The sequence below is a fragment of the Xenopus laevis genome, chromosome 5S, assembly GCF_017654675.1.
Source record: "Xenopus laevis strain J_2021 chromosome 5S, Xenopus_laevis_v10.1, whole genome shotgun sequence".
Classification (NCBI taxonomy): Eukaryota; Metazoa; Chordata; class Amphibia; order Anura; family Pipidae; genus Xenopus; species Xenopus laevis.
Window position 1 is genome coordinate 86,422,602 of NC_054380.1, and position 14,058 is coordinate 86,436,659.

General features: G+C 38.8%; 1 protein-coding gene across 2 annotated transcripts in view; it reads left to right on the forward strand.

The window, feature by feature from the left end:
* Positions 1 to 12,825, forward strand: part of clcn2.S (chloride voltage-gated channel 2 S homeolog) — a 67,147-nt gene extending 54,322 nt beyond the window's left edge. Inside the window, exons 17-24 of one of the 2 annotated variants that reach the window (XM_018265578.2) lie at positions 5,985 to 6,130; positions 8,477 to 8,582; positions 8,796 to 8,866; positions 9,109 to 9,174; positions 9,832 to 9,873; positions 10,715 to 10,819; positions 11,309 to 11,395; positions 11,632 to 12,825. In XM_018265578.2, the coding sequence (XP_018121067.1) occupies positions 5,985 to 6,130; positions 8,477 to 8,582; positions 8,796 to 8,866; positions 9,109 to 9,174; positions 9,832 to 9,873; positions 10,715 to 10,819; positions 11,309 to 11,395; positions 11,632 to 11,820 (812 nt within the window). In that variant the 3' untranslated portion in view covers positions 11,821 to 12,825. The remainder of the gene's footprint in view (positions 1 to 5,984; positions 6,131 to 8,476; positions 8,583 to 8,795; positions 8,867 to 9,108; positions 9,175 to 9,831; positions 9,874 to 10,714; positions 10,820 to 11,308; positions 11,396 to 11,631) is intronic. The other variant, XM_041564741.1, reaches the window with a different exon arrangement.
* The last annotated feature ends 1,233 nt before the right edge of the window (positions 12,826 to 14,058 follow it).

The following is a 14,058-nucleotide window of genomic DNA, read 5'->3' on the forward strand; positions in this document are numbered from 1 at the left end:
TCATGCTTCATTTTCATCACACAATATGGAAAATTTGGCACCCCCTTTCCATATCCATACACACACACACAGCTTTTTTACTGTTACCCAACTGACTGCCTCATTTATAACAATAAACAACCCTCACTTCAAAATAATAGATCAGGATAGAATTTGGAGAAAATGAAATCAGCCAGGACTAGGCTTATAGGTTATATAGTAAGCCTTGCTGACGTGATAAATGGTATTCTACAGCAATCTTTCTCCACAATAATGCAGTTAATGAAATCATCTGCATTTGTTACGGCTGTTCTTGGAGGAGCTAATGAGATTGGGTTAGAACACTGTGACTAATGGCCACAGACATCCCCTGTGTGGGCTCACTCCCCAGTCTGCATAAAGAAGCCATACACTTAGAGGCATATTTATTTTTCCAAAAAAACTGTAAAATATTGCGTGGTGTGTGTAATTTTTCTCCATACGAATCCAGATTCTACACGATTATTTAACATTGCTTCCAGTGGAAGTCACTCTTAAGAAAAAAAGTGGAAATTTTTGCGATTTTTTCATAGGGAAGCATGACAATGTATGGTGTATTATCCCCGCACTCAGGTCTACGTGAAAATTTCAATCTTTTATTGAAGCGGAGTGCAATGCAACGTTTCGGGGTAACCCCCTTTGTCAAGCAAGCTTTGGGAGGTTGCCGAGCCTCCACCCACGTGCACCAGGCTTATCTATATCCATTGGAAAGGAGGGTGTGCGAATCTACACTACACTGTGTGTTATCCCGCCATCTTTAACACAGCATAATAAATATTCCCCTTAGACAGGAGATCAGACTACCTCACAATAACTAGTTATGTTGTTCTTCAACAATAGACAGTTTTAAAATGTTCATGGCCAGTTCCTAGTAATAAATAAACCTTACAGTCATTCTTACTCATTGCCGTAATAATATATATACATATACATATTTATGATGTAATGTAAAATATTAGTTAGCATTTCACACATATTTTAATCCTGCTTCTTCATATAGTATTTTATTGGACTAAAACATGAATAATTCCTCGTTATACCTTTATTTTTTTGCTCAAGCAATTAAACTGACCCCTTAGTGGGAAAACTAATCGCTCCAAGTGCCATTCCGTTGGCGATTTACATTTTAGCCCGCGGGGAGGCAGTTCGGAGAGATTCACCCCGAAGAAGAGGAGGCGACTAATCTCCCTGAATCTGCCTGTGTGCCCTGACCCTAAAATGCAGTCCGTGCATCTGCAGTCATATAGTTCCACCTCAAACCTCACATATACAGTGCAGAAATGACATTTGCTTTTGCTCAAACGTTAACAGTACAGATCTTGTTTTTCACATACCCAACCAATTTTCTTGTTACCATGACAACTGTGGATGCCTGGTCACCACAGCAACAAGGGACTTTTATTGAACTCTAATGAGATGTATGATTTTCAGGACTAACCCTTCCTTGCAGAATATTGATATATAGGAGCAATGTACTGTAACAAGGTATGTCTGGAACAAGGTATTGCAGAGAATATGATCCAATTGTACCTTTGTTGGGACTGTGCCAATGAGTGTCCAGACATAAATAGGAGCAGATATCTTGTATGCAGAGCAGTATGGTAAAGAAGGTGAAAATAGCCTTTTGGAACTGAACCTTTTAATCCAGTAGGCAAACAAAAATATGCAGCATTTTTATTGCTCAAGCAGTAGCCTGTATTTAGACTGACTATATCTGGCCAGGGTGGAGCCCATCGTTGCTTGGTAACAGTGTAGTTTGCATATGGTTTTTTTTTGTTTTCTTTACTACAGATATGGAATCTTTTATCCAGAAACCCATTATCCAAAAAGCTCCAATTTATGGAAAGAATCTGTCCCATAGACTCCAAATAATACAAATCTTAAAACATGATTTCCCTTTTCTCTGTAATAATAAAACAGATATAATCAATCCTTATGAGAAGAAGAACCAGCCTACTGGGGTTATTTATTGTTTACTTAATTTACTAGTAGACTTTAGGTATGAAGATCCAAATTACAGAAAGATCCATCATCCGGAAAGCCCCAGATCCCAAGCATTCTGGATAACAGGTCTTATACCTGTACTACCATAAGGGTTTTCCAGTCCATAAAACAAGCAAATGTTGTTGAACATACCAGACTCCCATCTGAAAAAAAAACACCAGTGCAAATTTTTAACACATAATTAGAACAAAACATTTTTTATATAGAGATTTAAAAAATCTTTGCACCTTCATGAAATTCAGCATTTAACTGTGACCTAGACATTGCGTTTGGCATGCACATATCACTGCACATATCACTGCACATATCACTGCACATATCACTGCACATATCACTGCACATATCACTGCCAGCTGAACCATCGCTGTGAACAGCATAGCCAGACTTTCAGGCAAGCTTGCTTCAATCCTATCACATTTCTTCAATGCAAGATATGGATTTAAATTCTGCAGTGGAATTCTCTAAAAGAGCGACTAATGGGAAGGTCCCCATAGGCTTTCCTAAGTTTTTTTGATCGAAGGATATTCCTTCGATCGTTGGATTTAAATCCATTGAATCGTTCGATTCGAAGGATTTAATTGTTCGATCGAAGGATTATTCCTTTGATCGTTCGATCGAACTATTTGCGCTAAAATCCTTCGACTTCGATATTCGAGAGAGAGAGAGAGAGAAAGAGAACAGAAGAGCCACACTCACAGGACTTAAAAAATAATAAATATTGATTTATGTAAAGTAAACCAACGTTTTGGCCTCCTCCAAGGCCTTTCTCAAGGTACAGAAAATGGTAAAATACGTGCTTTAAATACATAGAATAGTGGGAAAAGACAGCAACACCCTTAATGACGTATAATTTACGTCAATGCCCAGTGACTATCATTAACATAAATCACATTAGTTGTTAACTATGTATATTACCCACACTAAAGATTAAACAATCAATTACCTATACCCCTATATCACACCACACGGTTAATCATTATCAAGATCTTAAAAAGGTTAAAAAGTTTAAAAACAAAGCAAGAATGTAACACATTTGTTTCATCAAATTGATATTGTTTTAAATGTTACAAAATGTCTTAGTTTGAGGAAGTTCCTAGAGTGAAAGCAAGAAATGTGCCTCTCCTGTAACCCGATACCTAGGGGCACATTCACCAATCTCGGGTGAATGAATAGATGGAGAAAAACTCGAATTTGTGCTCCTCGACTATCGAAGTGGCGAAAATTTGCCTGAGTAGAATGATTCGAATAGATCAAGCGAAAAAACGCTGCGACTATTCGCCCATTCAATAGTCGAAGTACTGTCTCTTTTAGAAATACTTTGACTGCCTACTTCGCCAGATTAAACCTACTGAATTGCTTTAAAAGCCTATTGGAAAGTCCCATAGGCTTGTTTTCTAAGTTTTTGATCAAATAAAAAGGCATTCGATCGATCATTCGATTGAATGAAAATCCTTCGATCGAATATTCGATCGTGCGACTATTCGCCTGGCGAATATTCGCCCATTCGACTATTCGCCAGCGCGTAAATTCACCCGAATTCCCTATTCGATTCTATTCTCCCACTTTTCGGGGCAGATGTATCAAGGGTCGAATTTCGAGGGGTTAAATCCCTCGAAATTCGACCCTTGATACATCTGCCCCGAAAAGTCCCAAAGGAATGAATAGAAATGTTGATAAATATGCCCCTATGTGTTTTGAGTTTTCTAGTACAGGTATGGGACCTGTTATCCAGAATGCTCGGGACCTGGGGTTTTCCGGATAACTGATCTTTCCATAATTTGGGTCATCATGCCTTAAGTCTACTAGAAATTCATTTAAACATTAAATAAACCCAATAGGCTGGTTTTGCTTCCAATAAGGATGAATTATATCTTAGTTGGGATCAAGTACAAGCTACTGTTTTATTATTACAGAGAAAAAGGAAATCATTTTTTAAAAATTTGAATTATTTGGATAAAATGGAGTCTATGGGAGACAGCCATTCCGTAATTCAGAGCTTTCTGGATTTCAGGTTTATGGATAAGGGATCCTATACCCAGGTCCGGACTGAGAATTAAAATAGGCCCTGGAATTTCAGAGGCCCAATCAGACCACAGAGAGGCCCAAACAGCCCCCACCAGCCCACTAAATACTGACTGTATATGGCACCTTATAGCAGCCCCTCTGGCATTTGGCAGAACCCACAGATTGCCAGTCCGGCCTGCCTATACCTGTATAGACCAAAACAAGTCAGTTTTTAAAAATCTGCTTTTTTTTCTTAAAATGTTTTTCTCTCCCAGCTGCAGGTTGAGCATGTATGCACTCTGAGCCTCTTTCTTGTAGGGCTGCCAGCACTCCTATCTACTAAATAGAGCAGCAGTCATTGGGAAGTGGATAGGGGTTTCTGTCATTGCAGAGTTCTCTAAAATCAGTGTGCTCTGCACTTTATAACCACCTGCCACTGCCATTTTGTTGTGGTGAAAGATCTTGAAGCTTTATTTTGAATACAAGTTTTTTGTTTCATTCTATAGCAGTAAACCAACACCTTTTTTATTGCCATAGATTCCCTTTAAAAGCAAGGGATCTTCACCTTTTTGTTTTACAATTAGTTTTGCTAGGCATTTGAATTGTCAGTGTTTGCTGTCATTTCAAAAGAGACCAAACCTGTTTATTATAGGGGCCTCATGTTTGTGATTAGACCCAAGTAAAGAATCCTTGTTTTAAGGGAACCTACTAACTACTCAGTTGTATTTAAGTAGGAACTACTGTATCATCTTTATCATATTTATTTTGAAATAATTATTTTCCCTCAAATATCTGGCAATGTACAATGTTACTGCTGTACATGATTTACTTTATAACAAGCCCTGTATTTGTGTAGCCATTTAATGATGTCAACCATAGATCACAATATAAATCAATTTGCATGAAGAATACATTACATTTAAAGGCCAGGACCCACATTCATTGTCTCTTGTGGCCTGGAAGGCTGACTTAAACAGAAAAAAAGTAAAGTGGTTTAAAGGAATGACAATATAATTTATCAAAGTCCGAATTTATCTCAATATTTTCTGCTACAAACTCTGATCAAATCTGCTTGGGTTTTTTACACTTATTTATTACATTTCCTGAAAATTTGCTTTCCTGGAAAAATCAGATTTTCATGATTTTTTCAGATTTTTCACCCGAAAACTCCGATTTTTGCCCGAAAACTGCCCGAAAACTGCCCGAAAACTTCGTATTGCACAAAACCCAGCACACATCAAAAAATCATTGGGATTTCTCCCATTGACTTGAATTCCATAATAATTTCAGAAATAAATAAACTGTTTACCATAAATAGTTTATCAGGAAGTATCAGAAAGTATCAGGAAGGGGTTTATTGTATACAAACTATTTCTCTTGTTGTTATATTCGTTTTTATTTGCTGATATAAGACAGTGAAAGACCCACATTGCTGACTACTGAGAAAGACAAACAAAATATAGGTATTCAGAGAATGTTCTGCGCAAACCCTATTAATACATTGTACCTTATTAAGTTTGAGAAATCACCATTTACAAACAGGGTATATTTCCCCTACCCTTATTTTTAAAGCAGTTTTTAAAAGTTATCAACAGTATGTATGTAAATACTACTGATAAGGTAATTCTAGAACAGTTCTAATAAGGTAATATGCTTGTGTTACAGCTCATTATAGTTTCACTAAGAGACTCACTGCAGTTTTGATGATTGATAGCTTCCAGTTCTCCCCTGTCCTGTCACTCTGATGGTTTCGTTCTTTCAGTGAAATTAATGGTTGTTTTATCAAATCATTAAACTTAGCTCTCACTCCAGCTACCAATTAGATACAATTGGTACAGCTAACCCAGAAGAAACCATTTCATTCCCTTGGGTTTTTAGTGCATGTAATGGAAGAGACTGCACTGACATATATATAGAGCTTATGTGAAACAGATCTCTCTTTCTCTGTCTCTCTTCAGAGTCTATGATCCTGCTGGGCTCCATTGACCGTTCACAGTTACTGTCACTTCTGCGGTTTCAGCTCAGCTCAAAAAGGCGCCTGCAGCAACTTCGTGAGCGACAATCTATTGGAAAGAAACCAAGCGAGAACAGTGTGCGATTTCAGGTTATTATCGGAATCAATGTGCACAGCATGAGAAGTAAAGGTGTTTTGTATTCAAAAATCCTATGCATATATGCAGGGATGTAAGTTTTCATATTGTTGGCTTTTTTTTATTTCATTGTAACCAGTTGCTGTAATGAAACTGTAACAAACTTATCAACGTCAGCCCAGTGAGATCATATTGCTTTGTAAGCTTGTGGGATCCACAATTTTAAGGTAGTTTATTGAATCACAGGGGTGCCCAGCTCAGCATAAATCATGGAAATAACTCCTGTCTTCTGGGTGCTACCTTCTCACTTGGTGAATTCTTTTTCTACACTGGGAAAAAAGTAACATCGGTTAAGGTGCTGGATTTAGAAAGATGTGAAGGTGCATTCACTTACTAAGACGCAGTGAGCAAAGGGCAATTTCAAGCACAAACACAAGTTGCCCACTGTGCCTGGGGATGTAAATGAGCACTAAGGGTTGTTTTATGAAACATAACTATAGGGACTATGGTTGTATGTCTGTGCCCTTTCTCAGCTGGTATTAGTTTCACATTTACACATTTACATGTCTTGAAGCAAGGCGGCACAACTCCTTTTGGAGCAGGCTATACAGAAAGCCTTCTCACAGTGTGCAGCTGGACATTGTCAGAGCCAGTTCCAACCTTAAGCAAATATTCCAGGACTAGCTCCTCATTTCTAATAAACTCCAAAATCATCTGGTAGTTAGTAGTTCCCCTCACTTCCTATATACTTGATATCATGTGGTCATGATATCTTCACACTGTAAGCTTCTTCACTTAAATCGAAAGTACAACACTAAATTCCATATTGGGGCTCATGGATTGGAGTGGAACTATGTTCTACACAGAGGCTGGAATAATGATCAGTAGTAGCAGGACTAACCTGGTACAGGTATCTTGTTAAAGGAGTTAAAAAAAAACCTACCCCCTACCTACATAGACCCCCTCCCTCCTCCCCCCATCCTAAGTTTAACCCAGGGCAAATGCCCCTAATGTTTTACTTACCCCTCGGTGCAGATTCAGCCATCTTCTTCTCCAGAATGAGACTGGTGTGGCGGTGCATGCGTGGTTGGAGCAATTTTCTGTTCCGCGGCAGCTGTGCATGTGCAGAAACTCACAAAATTGCCGAAGCGCTGGTTTCATTCTGAAGATTAACGAAGCGGCTGAAGATAGCACCCGTGAACTCCGATGCCTACATCTGCACCGAGGAGTAAGTAAAGAGTTAGGGGCATTTGATCAGGGTAACACTTAGGCTGGAGGGAGGGGGGTCTATGTAGAGTAGGGGTGTAGGGGTTTAACTTTAGGGTTGAATTCTCCTTTAAAGGGATGCTGTCATGGGAAAAAAAAAATTTCAAAATGAATCAGTTAATAGTGATTAGAATTCTGCACTGAAATCCATTTCTCAAAAGAGCAAACAGATTTTTTTATATCTAATTTTGAAATCTGACATGGGGCTAGACATAGTGTCAATTTCCCAGCTGCCCCAAGTCATGTGACTTGTGCTCTGATAAACTTCAATCAGTCTTTACTGCTGTACTGCAAGTTGGAGTGATATCACCCCCCTCCCTTCCCCCCCTCAGCAGCCAAACAAAAGAACAATGGGAAGGTAACCAGATAGCAGCTCCCTAACACAAGATAACAGCTGCCTGGTAGATCTAAGAACAACACTCAATAGTAAAAACCCATGTCCCACTGAGACACATTCAGTTGGGCATGACCATGACCAGTGGCAGCTGGGAAATTGACAAAACGTCTAACCCCATGTCAGATTTCAAAATTGAATAAAAAAAAATCTGTTTGCTCTTTTGAGAAATGGATTTCAGTACAGAATTCTGCTGGAGCAGCACTATTAACTGATTCATTTTGAAAAATGTTTTTTCCCATGACAGTATCCCTTTAAGGACCAATGTTGCAAAAAGTCAGAATCCAGAAATCTGCCAAATTTGTGTATAAGACAATGTGAGAAGTCCCTATCCTATAAGTTTCTGTGGTCTGCACTGGAATTAGAGTGAAAATCCGACTATTTCGGGCTTTTCATGCAAAAAAAAAATGGAAAATTCTTCTTTTTAGGAAAAAGCCAGAAAAAATCATGCACTTTGGGTTATCGCTCAATTTTATGAAGGTTATTCCTGATCCAATTAAATTGAGCTTTTTTAATAATGAATAAGGTCACATGGTGGATTCTAGTTTGGTCTGACTTTTTTATTTTAAAAAATAAGAAAAATTTGGATTTTGATAAATAATACTGTGGTTAAATATTCTTTTTGTGTTGGATTTTATAAATGAGCCCCTCCATGCAACAAGTTTATATCAGAAAGTTGATTTCTTGATTCCTTTCTCAGATAACAACAGAAGAATCCACATTCTCACCGCCTCAAGGAGAGACAAAGAAGCCCTTGAAACCAGCCCTGAAACGCACACTCAGTAGCCTGACTGACCCTCCAGCAGGTAGTTTGAAGAGACCTATAGGAAATTATTATTTCCCTCTAGCAGATAACAATAGTTGTGATAGAGAAAGAGTGGTGTGGTATGTTATCTTTAACTGGCGCCTATTACTGCTGTGCTGATCATATGGGAAGATGTTCACGTATGGGGGAAGCAGTGTACCGTGACTATTCTCTGACTTGAAGGGGAGTAAGTTTTGTTATTGCTTCTCTGCAGATGATTCTGATAACTCAGTAGGCGCATTGAAAAATATCTTCTGTGCCAGAGACTTCAGTGAACCCATGGAGGTCAGAATCTTTTTATTCTCTAACAACAACCTGCCCTTTCTTCTTCCTCCCCGGAACACATTGAGGCTATTTCTCTACCTGTAAACGACACTGGTTTTCATTATTGTATATCTCACCTACTTGTCTCATTCTCTTTGTAATACTCACCAACTGAACCTTTACACCATCTTGCTCTTTACCATTAATATTACTAACTCTACAGTCCTATACTCTCCCTTTCTATGTTGTTGCTAACACGAAAGGCTGTCAAGAATCCTGAGTCTCCCTCAAAAAAAAACAAATCCAAGTGGAAGCATTGGCATAGGCAGGTAAGTGTGAGAAAACATTGTTCTTGTTACTCCACAGGACTGTTTCCCTAAATTCTAGCTGGGCAATAACATACATAACAGTATATACTGTTTTCGTTGTGTTGGCAAGTAATCACCAATTGGAATCATTTCTCTTAGACACCACTCCTGAGCCTTGGCACACACACTCCACGTCCACTGTAAAATAGTAAAATGCACAAATATTTTATTCATTCTTCCAACATAAATTCTTAGTTGGTTTTGTTTTAGTTGTAGCTGTGGACAGAATTTAGTTTTGGCATGCAGGATTAATTTTATCTTTGAATAAATGTCAAAATAGAATGTTTTTATGATTTTAGTAACATGAGGTTAGGGGTATTTAATTTTAGGACTTGTTTGAGGCTAGATGACAGATATGTCCTGCTATGTCAGACCCTAAATTTGAACCTGAATGTTTAGTTTTTCACTTCGCTGTATTTGACTTGACCCTGCCACCTTGTATAGCCCATAGTAATGATGCCACTTTACCCCGGATTAACTAAAGTAATGCTAATCACTTTTCACCTTGTAGTTTACTGTGATCATCATAAATACACCCAATCTGTTCTTTTTATCTACATAAATATAGACAACAGATATTTAATTTAAAGTGAACTATAAATGACTTTTGTATTCCAGGGTGAAGATCTGGATGAGATAGATACTATGACTCAGTCACAGGTTAGTCTGGCGTATATTAGGAAGACTCGGGTTGGGTGGATAAGTCAGTAATACTGCAATAAAGAACTTATTGAAACTGTACATCTCCTCCTGAAAGGCATGAAACCTGACAGAAGAAGTTATTAGAGAGTTTGCCAAATGATGTAATGTCATTGCATGGTAGATGGGACAGAGTCACATAGTTGCATTGCCAAAAATGGAGTTGGTCTGACTGTGCTGAAGTCTTAACTTGGTAGATAATTTCACGGTATCTTCATATAATAAGCTTTTGAGTAGGACACTAGTATTATACAAGTTAGTGGGCAGATCTACAGTGGTCACACTGTACATTTTACGGCAGTGGCCCCCAGCCTTTTTCTCCAGTGAGCCACACTGAAATGTAAAAATAGTTGAGGAACAACACAAGCATGAAAAAAGTTCCTGGGAATGCCAAATAAGGACATTGATTTGCTATTTGGTAGCCTCTATGTGGACTGATAGCCTACATGAGACTCTGTTTGGCAGTACAACTGGTTTTTATACAACCAAAACTTGCCTCCAAGCCTGGAATTCAAAAATAAGCACCTGCTTTGAGGCCACTGGGAGCAACATCCAAGGAGTTGATGGGCAACATGTTGCTCCCAAGCTACTGGTTAGGGATCACTGTTTTACAGTCTTCTTTCATTTAAAGCATTTGGGAGAGGTTGGTTGTTCAGAGGTTTTACATGTGTAATATACAACTGAGATGAAAATAGACTTTAATAAATGGGGGTGTAGGCACGTTATTTGGTGTAGTACTACATAAGGCCGTAATATACTAAAGTATATGGGATTTATTAATAAAGTGTCCATTAACATTTAGATCTTGGAGTGGGAAGAGCTTCAACTTGAAGAATCAATCAACTTTAATGACTGTAATATAGACCCTGCGCCATTCCAGCTTGTGGAAAGGACATCATTGCATAAAGTAAGATATACTGGTTCCTTTACCAAAACAGTGCAATGTGCAAACTGCATTTCATGGACACAAATATCCATGACTTTTATCATAAGAAAGTATTTTCCTCAGAATGCCAGCATAATACCAGGTGTCTACTAATTAGTGCCAGCTAAAACTCACATGCAATGCACCAATATGGATGCAAAGTTAATTTTGGCAAAGAACAAGTTGCAGTACATTTTGAATGCATTTATTTGCAGTCACTTCCAGTGCATGGTGTCAATAACACCAATAGTTGTCCATGAGCGTAGCAAACAGAGATGCAAGATTCTATGGTAACCCTGGAATTACCTCCAGATCCAGGTTGTCCCTAATTCCAGAGTTTCCTTGTGTCCATGCATACAATTATACACAGTTTATTATAGGAAGCTAATGTAGCAAATGTAGCAGATTGACACTTTGCTACAAGCATTTATATTTTTACATTTTCTTAAAAGTGTTGTCTCATTCCCTTAGGCACACAATGTTTTTTCCCTGCTTGGACTGGAGCACGCATATGTAACCAGTATAGGACGACTCATTGGAATGGTGACACTGAGAGAGGTAAAAAAAATACCCTGGAATATGGGAAAATGTAATAGTTGTATTTGTTTCAAAATGAAATGAATCGTACGGTTGAGCGGTAGTGCTAAATAGGCTTCTAGACTGCAGGGCTTTTACATGGAAAGTGGGGATAGACCAGATTGCGGAAAAGCCATTGGTGTCTGACATTGAAGTCTTATAGTTGCATTAACGTTCACAGATTTGTAAAATTGTCATAATATTATTTATGTTTTCAGCTTCGGAAAGCCATAGAGGGCTCAGTAACGGTGAAAGGTGCAAAATTACGCCCACCGATGGCCAGCTTTAGGGACAGTGTTACCAGCAACAGTGACACAGAGACCACCAACATCACCAAGTTATGGGAGAGAAGCCGCCGGCACCTACTTCCCCGTGAATCCAGCCCATCCGACAGCGATGATAAATGACAAGGGAGCTACTTTTCTGGAGTATGCACATGATTCTTCCATTTTCCTCCAGAGTCAAGCACTTTTTCAATGCTCTCGTTTTCATTTTGGGCTATTCTTGGTTGAACATTTTAGTCCATGACTTCGAACACCACCCCAGATGAAAAACACTGGTGGGCATTTTGTGGTTTACTATATGGGCATTTAGTTTGCTACTGAATGTAATTGTGTCAGTTTGTAATGTTCAGAGTAACTGAATAATGAAACTGGGGCACAAGTTCAGGAGCAGTACAGTAACACAGTCATCTCTCTTACTCCATTTCCTGCACTGAGAGTGAAGGGCTAGCACTGCCATTCGTTTTATATTAGATTCATTAAAATACTTTGTTAAAAAGTTAGTAAATCTGAGCCTCTAAATATCCAGTGACATGGGAAACCATTGTTCAGTAAAGCACACAAAGACAAAAGCCTGGGAGACTCAGTTATTTCCCTACTCATGGGGGGAGTAACAAGGTTCTTATCTATACTGGCAATATGAAACAATGAGCACACTGTAGAAACAATGCCAGTTACTCTACTTATTACCCAACAGGAGTAAAAGGACCTCAGGCATTCAGCACTTAATAGAACTGTATTTGCTCTTTTTTACCTTGCATTGACATGAGTACATAAAGAATTCATTTAACACCTCTCACAGATGTACAGAGGGACCTATTACCTTCCACGTATATGGAGGAACTGTCTACCTCTTTGGGGAGCTGAATCATTGCACCTTCCAAGAATTGCCAATTACAGGGGTGTGCCACATCTTCAAGTAGCAGAAGAACACAATAGAGCTGCCATTGCAAAGTGCCACTGTTCCACTGAGCGTTTCTTTTAGTGTTACGGAGGAGGAAAAGACCTGTCATGTGCAGGTGTGGCCTTCTTATTAAAGAATTAATTATCACTGATTTGATGCAATGCACTTGACTGTTTTTATAACATTTCTGTACATCATTTTTAACAATAAAACTGGAGTAAAGGCAATTATTTCAACAGCTGGTTTTAGTATTAATGTCGACCATCTAAGCAATCTTCTATATGAACTGGAAAATAGAATCTGCTGCATAGCATAATAAAACATTCCAATGAAGTCCTGCAAGCAAATGACCACATCTGCTCATTGGATAACACTATAAAGACAGAGGGGCAAATTTACTAAAGGGCGAAAATTCTCCAGCGTGACGTAATTTTGCCACTTTGCCGATTTACTAATGGTCCCTGGTGTAAATTCGCTAGCGAAGTAGACAGACTCTAGCGGTACTTCGCACCCTTACGCCAGGCGAAGTTGCGCTCTGGCAAAGGGACGTAACTAAACTAATTCACTAAGTTGCAGATTTTACTGAACGTTTCCTCTTGCGCCAGACTTTACTTCGCCAGCTCAGACCAGGCGAAGTGCAATAGAGAAGATAGGAGTTTCTCTAAAAATAGTTTAAATTTTTTCTAAGTCCCAAAAAACGCTGGCTTTTTTTACTTTTTTACTGGGTGATAGGCTGAAAAAGATCGAAAATGTTTTTTGGGGTACCCTCCTTCCCCCTTACATTTGGCACCTAAACTTTACAGTGGGCACATGTGTAGGGCAATATAAGACCTCTATTTAATTTTATTAATTTTCCCTGGCCTTGTTAAGTGTAACGTAGTTGCTGCAACATATACGTCCATTGTACTTTAACTGCACGCCGTATGCTAATTAGGCGTCGCTAGTGTAACTTCAGACTGCTTATCGTATTATCGCAAGCATAACTTCGCAAGCGTTCGGTAACCTGTGTGCAACTTCGGATCTTTGTGAATTTGCGCAGCCCTGGCGAAACTACGCAAAACTTTTGGCGCTTAGAGAATTTACCCCAGAGAGAGCCAGGTGGTGTATGTGTCACAAAATATTGTATTTGCTACAGTACAGAGTGTATGGCTGTCTGTATGGTTGTAGTTTTTGATAGGTTTCTGCCAGATACGAGTGCACATAGGCTTTGTTGGGCACATTTGGGGGGTGCTCATGTTTGTGAGTGGTTTTTACTTATTCTTCAATTAAGGTTTTCCATTTGTACAAATGTAAACTCTGGATGTTCTTCAATTTTGTTTCTGCAACCCCAGCCTGATGCTTTCTTTTGTCTGTAAAAATCCACTGGCCGTATTATTCTGTTATACATGAGTAGTTTATTGTATGCACAGTTACACATGTGCTGTTATCTGCTTTCCCTTCGTTACAGAATAATTTAGCAG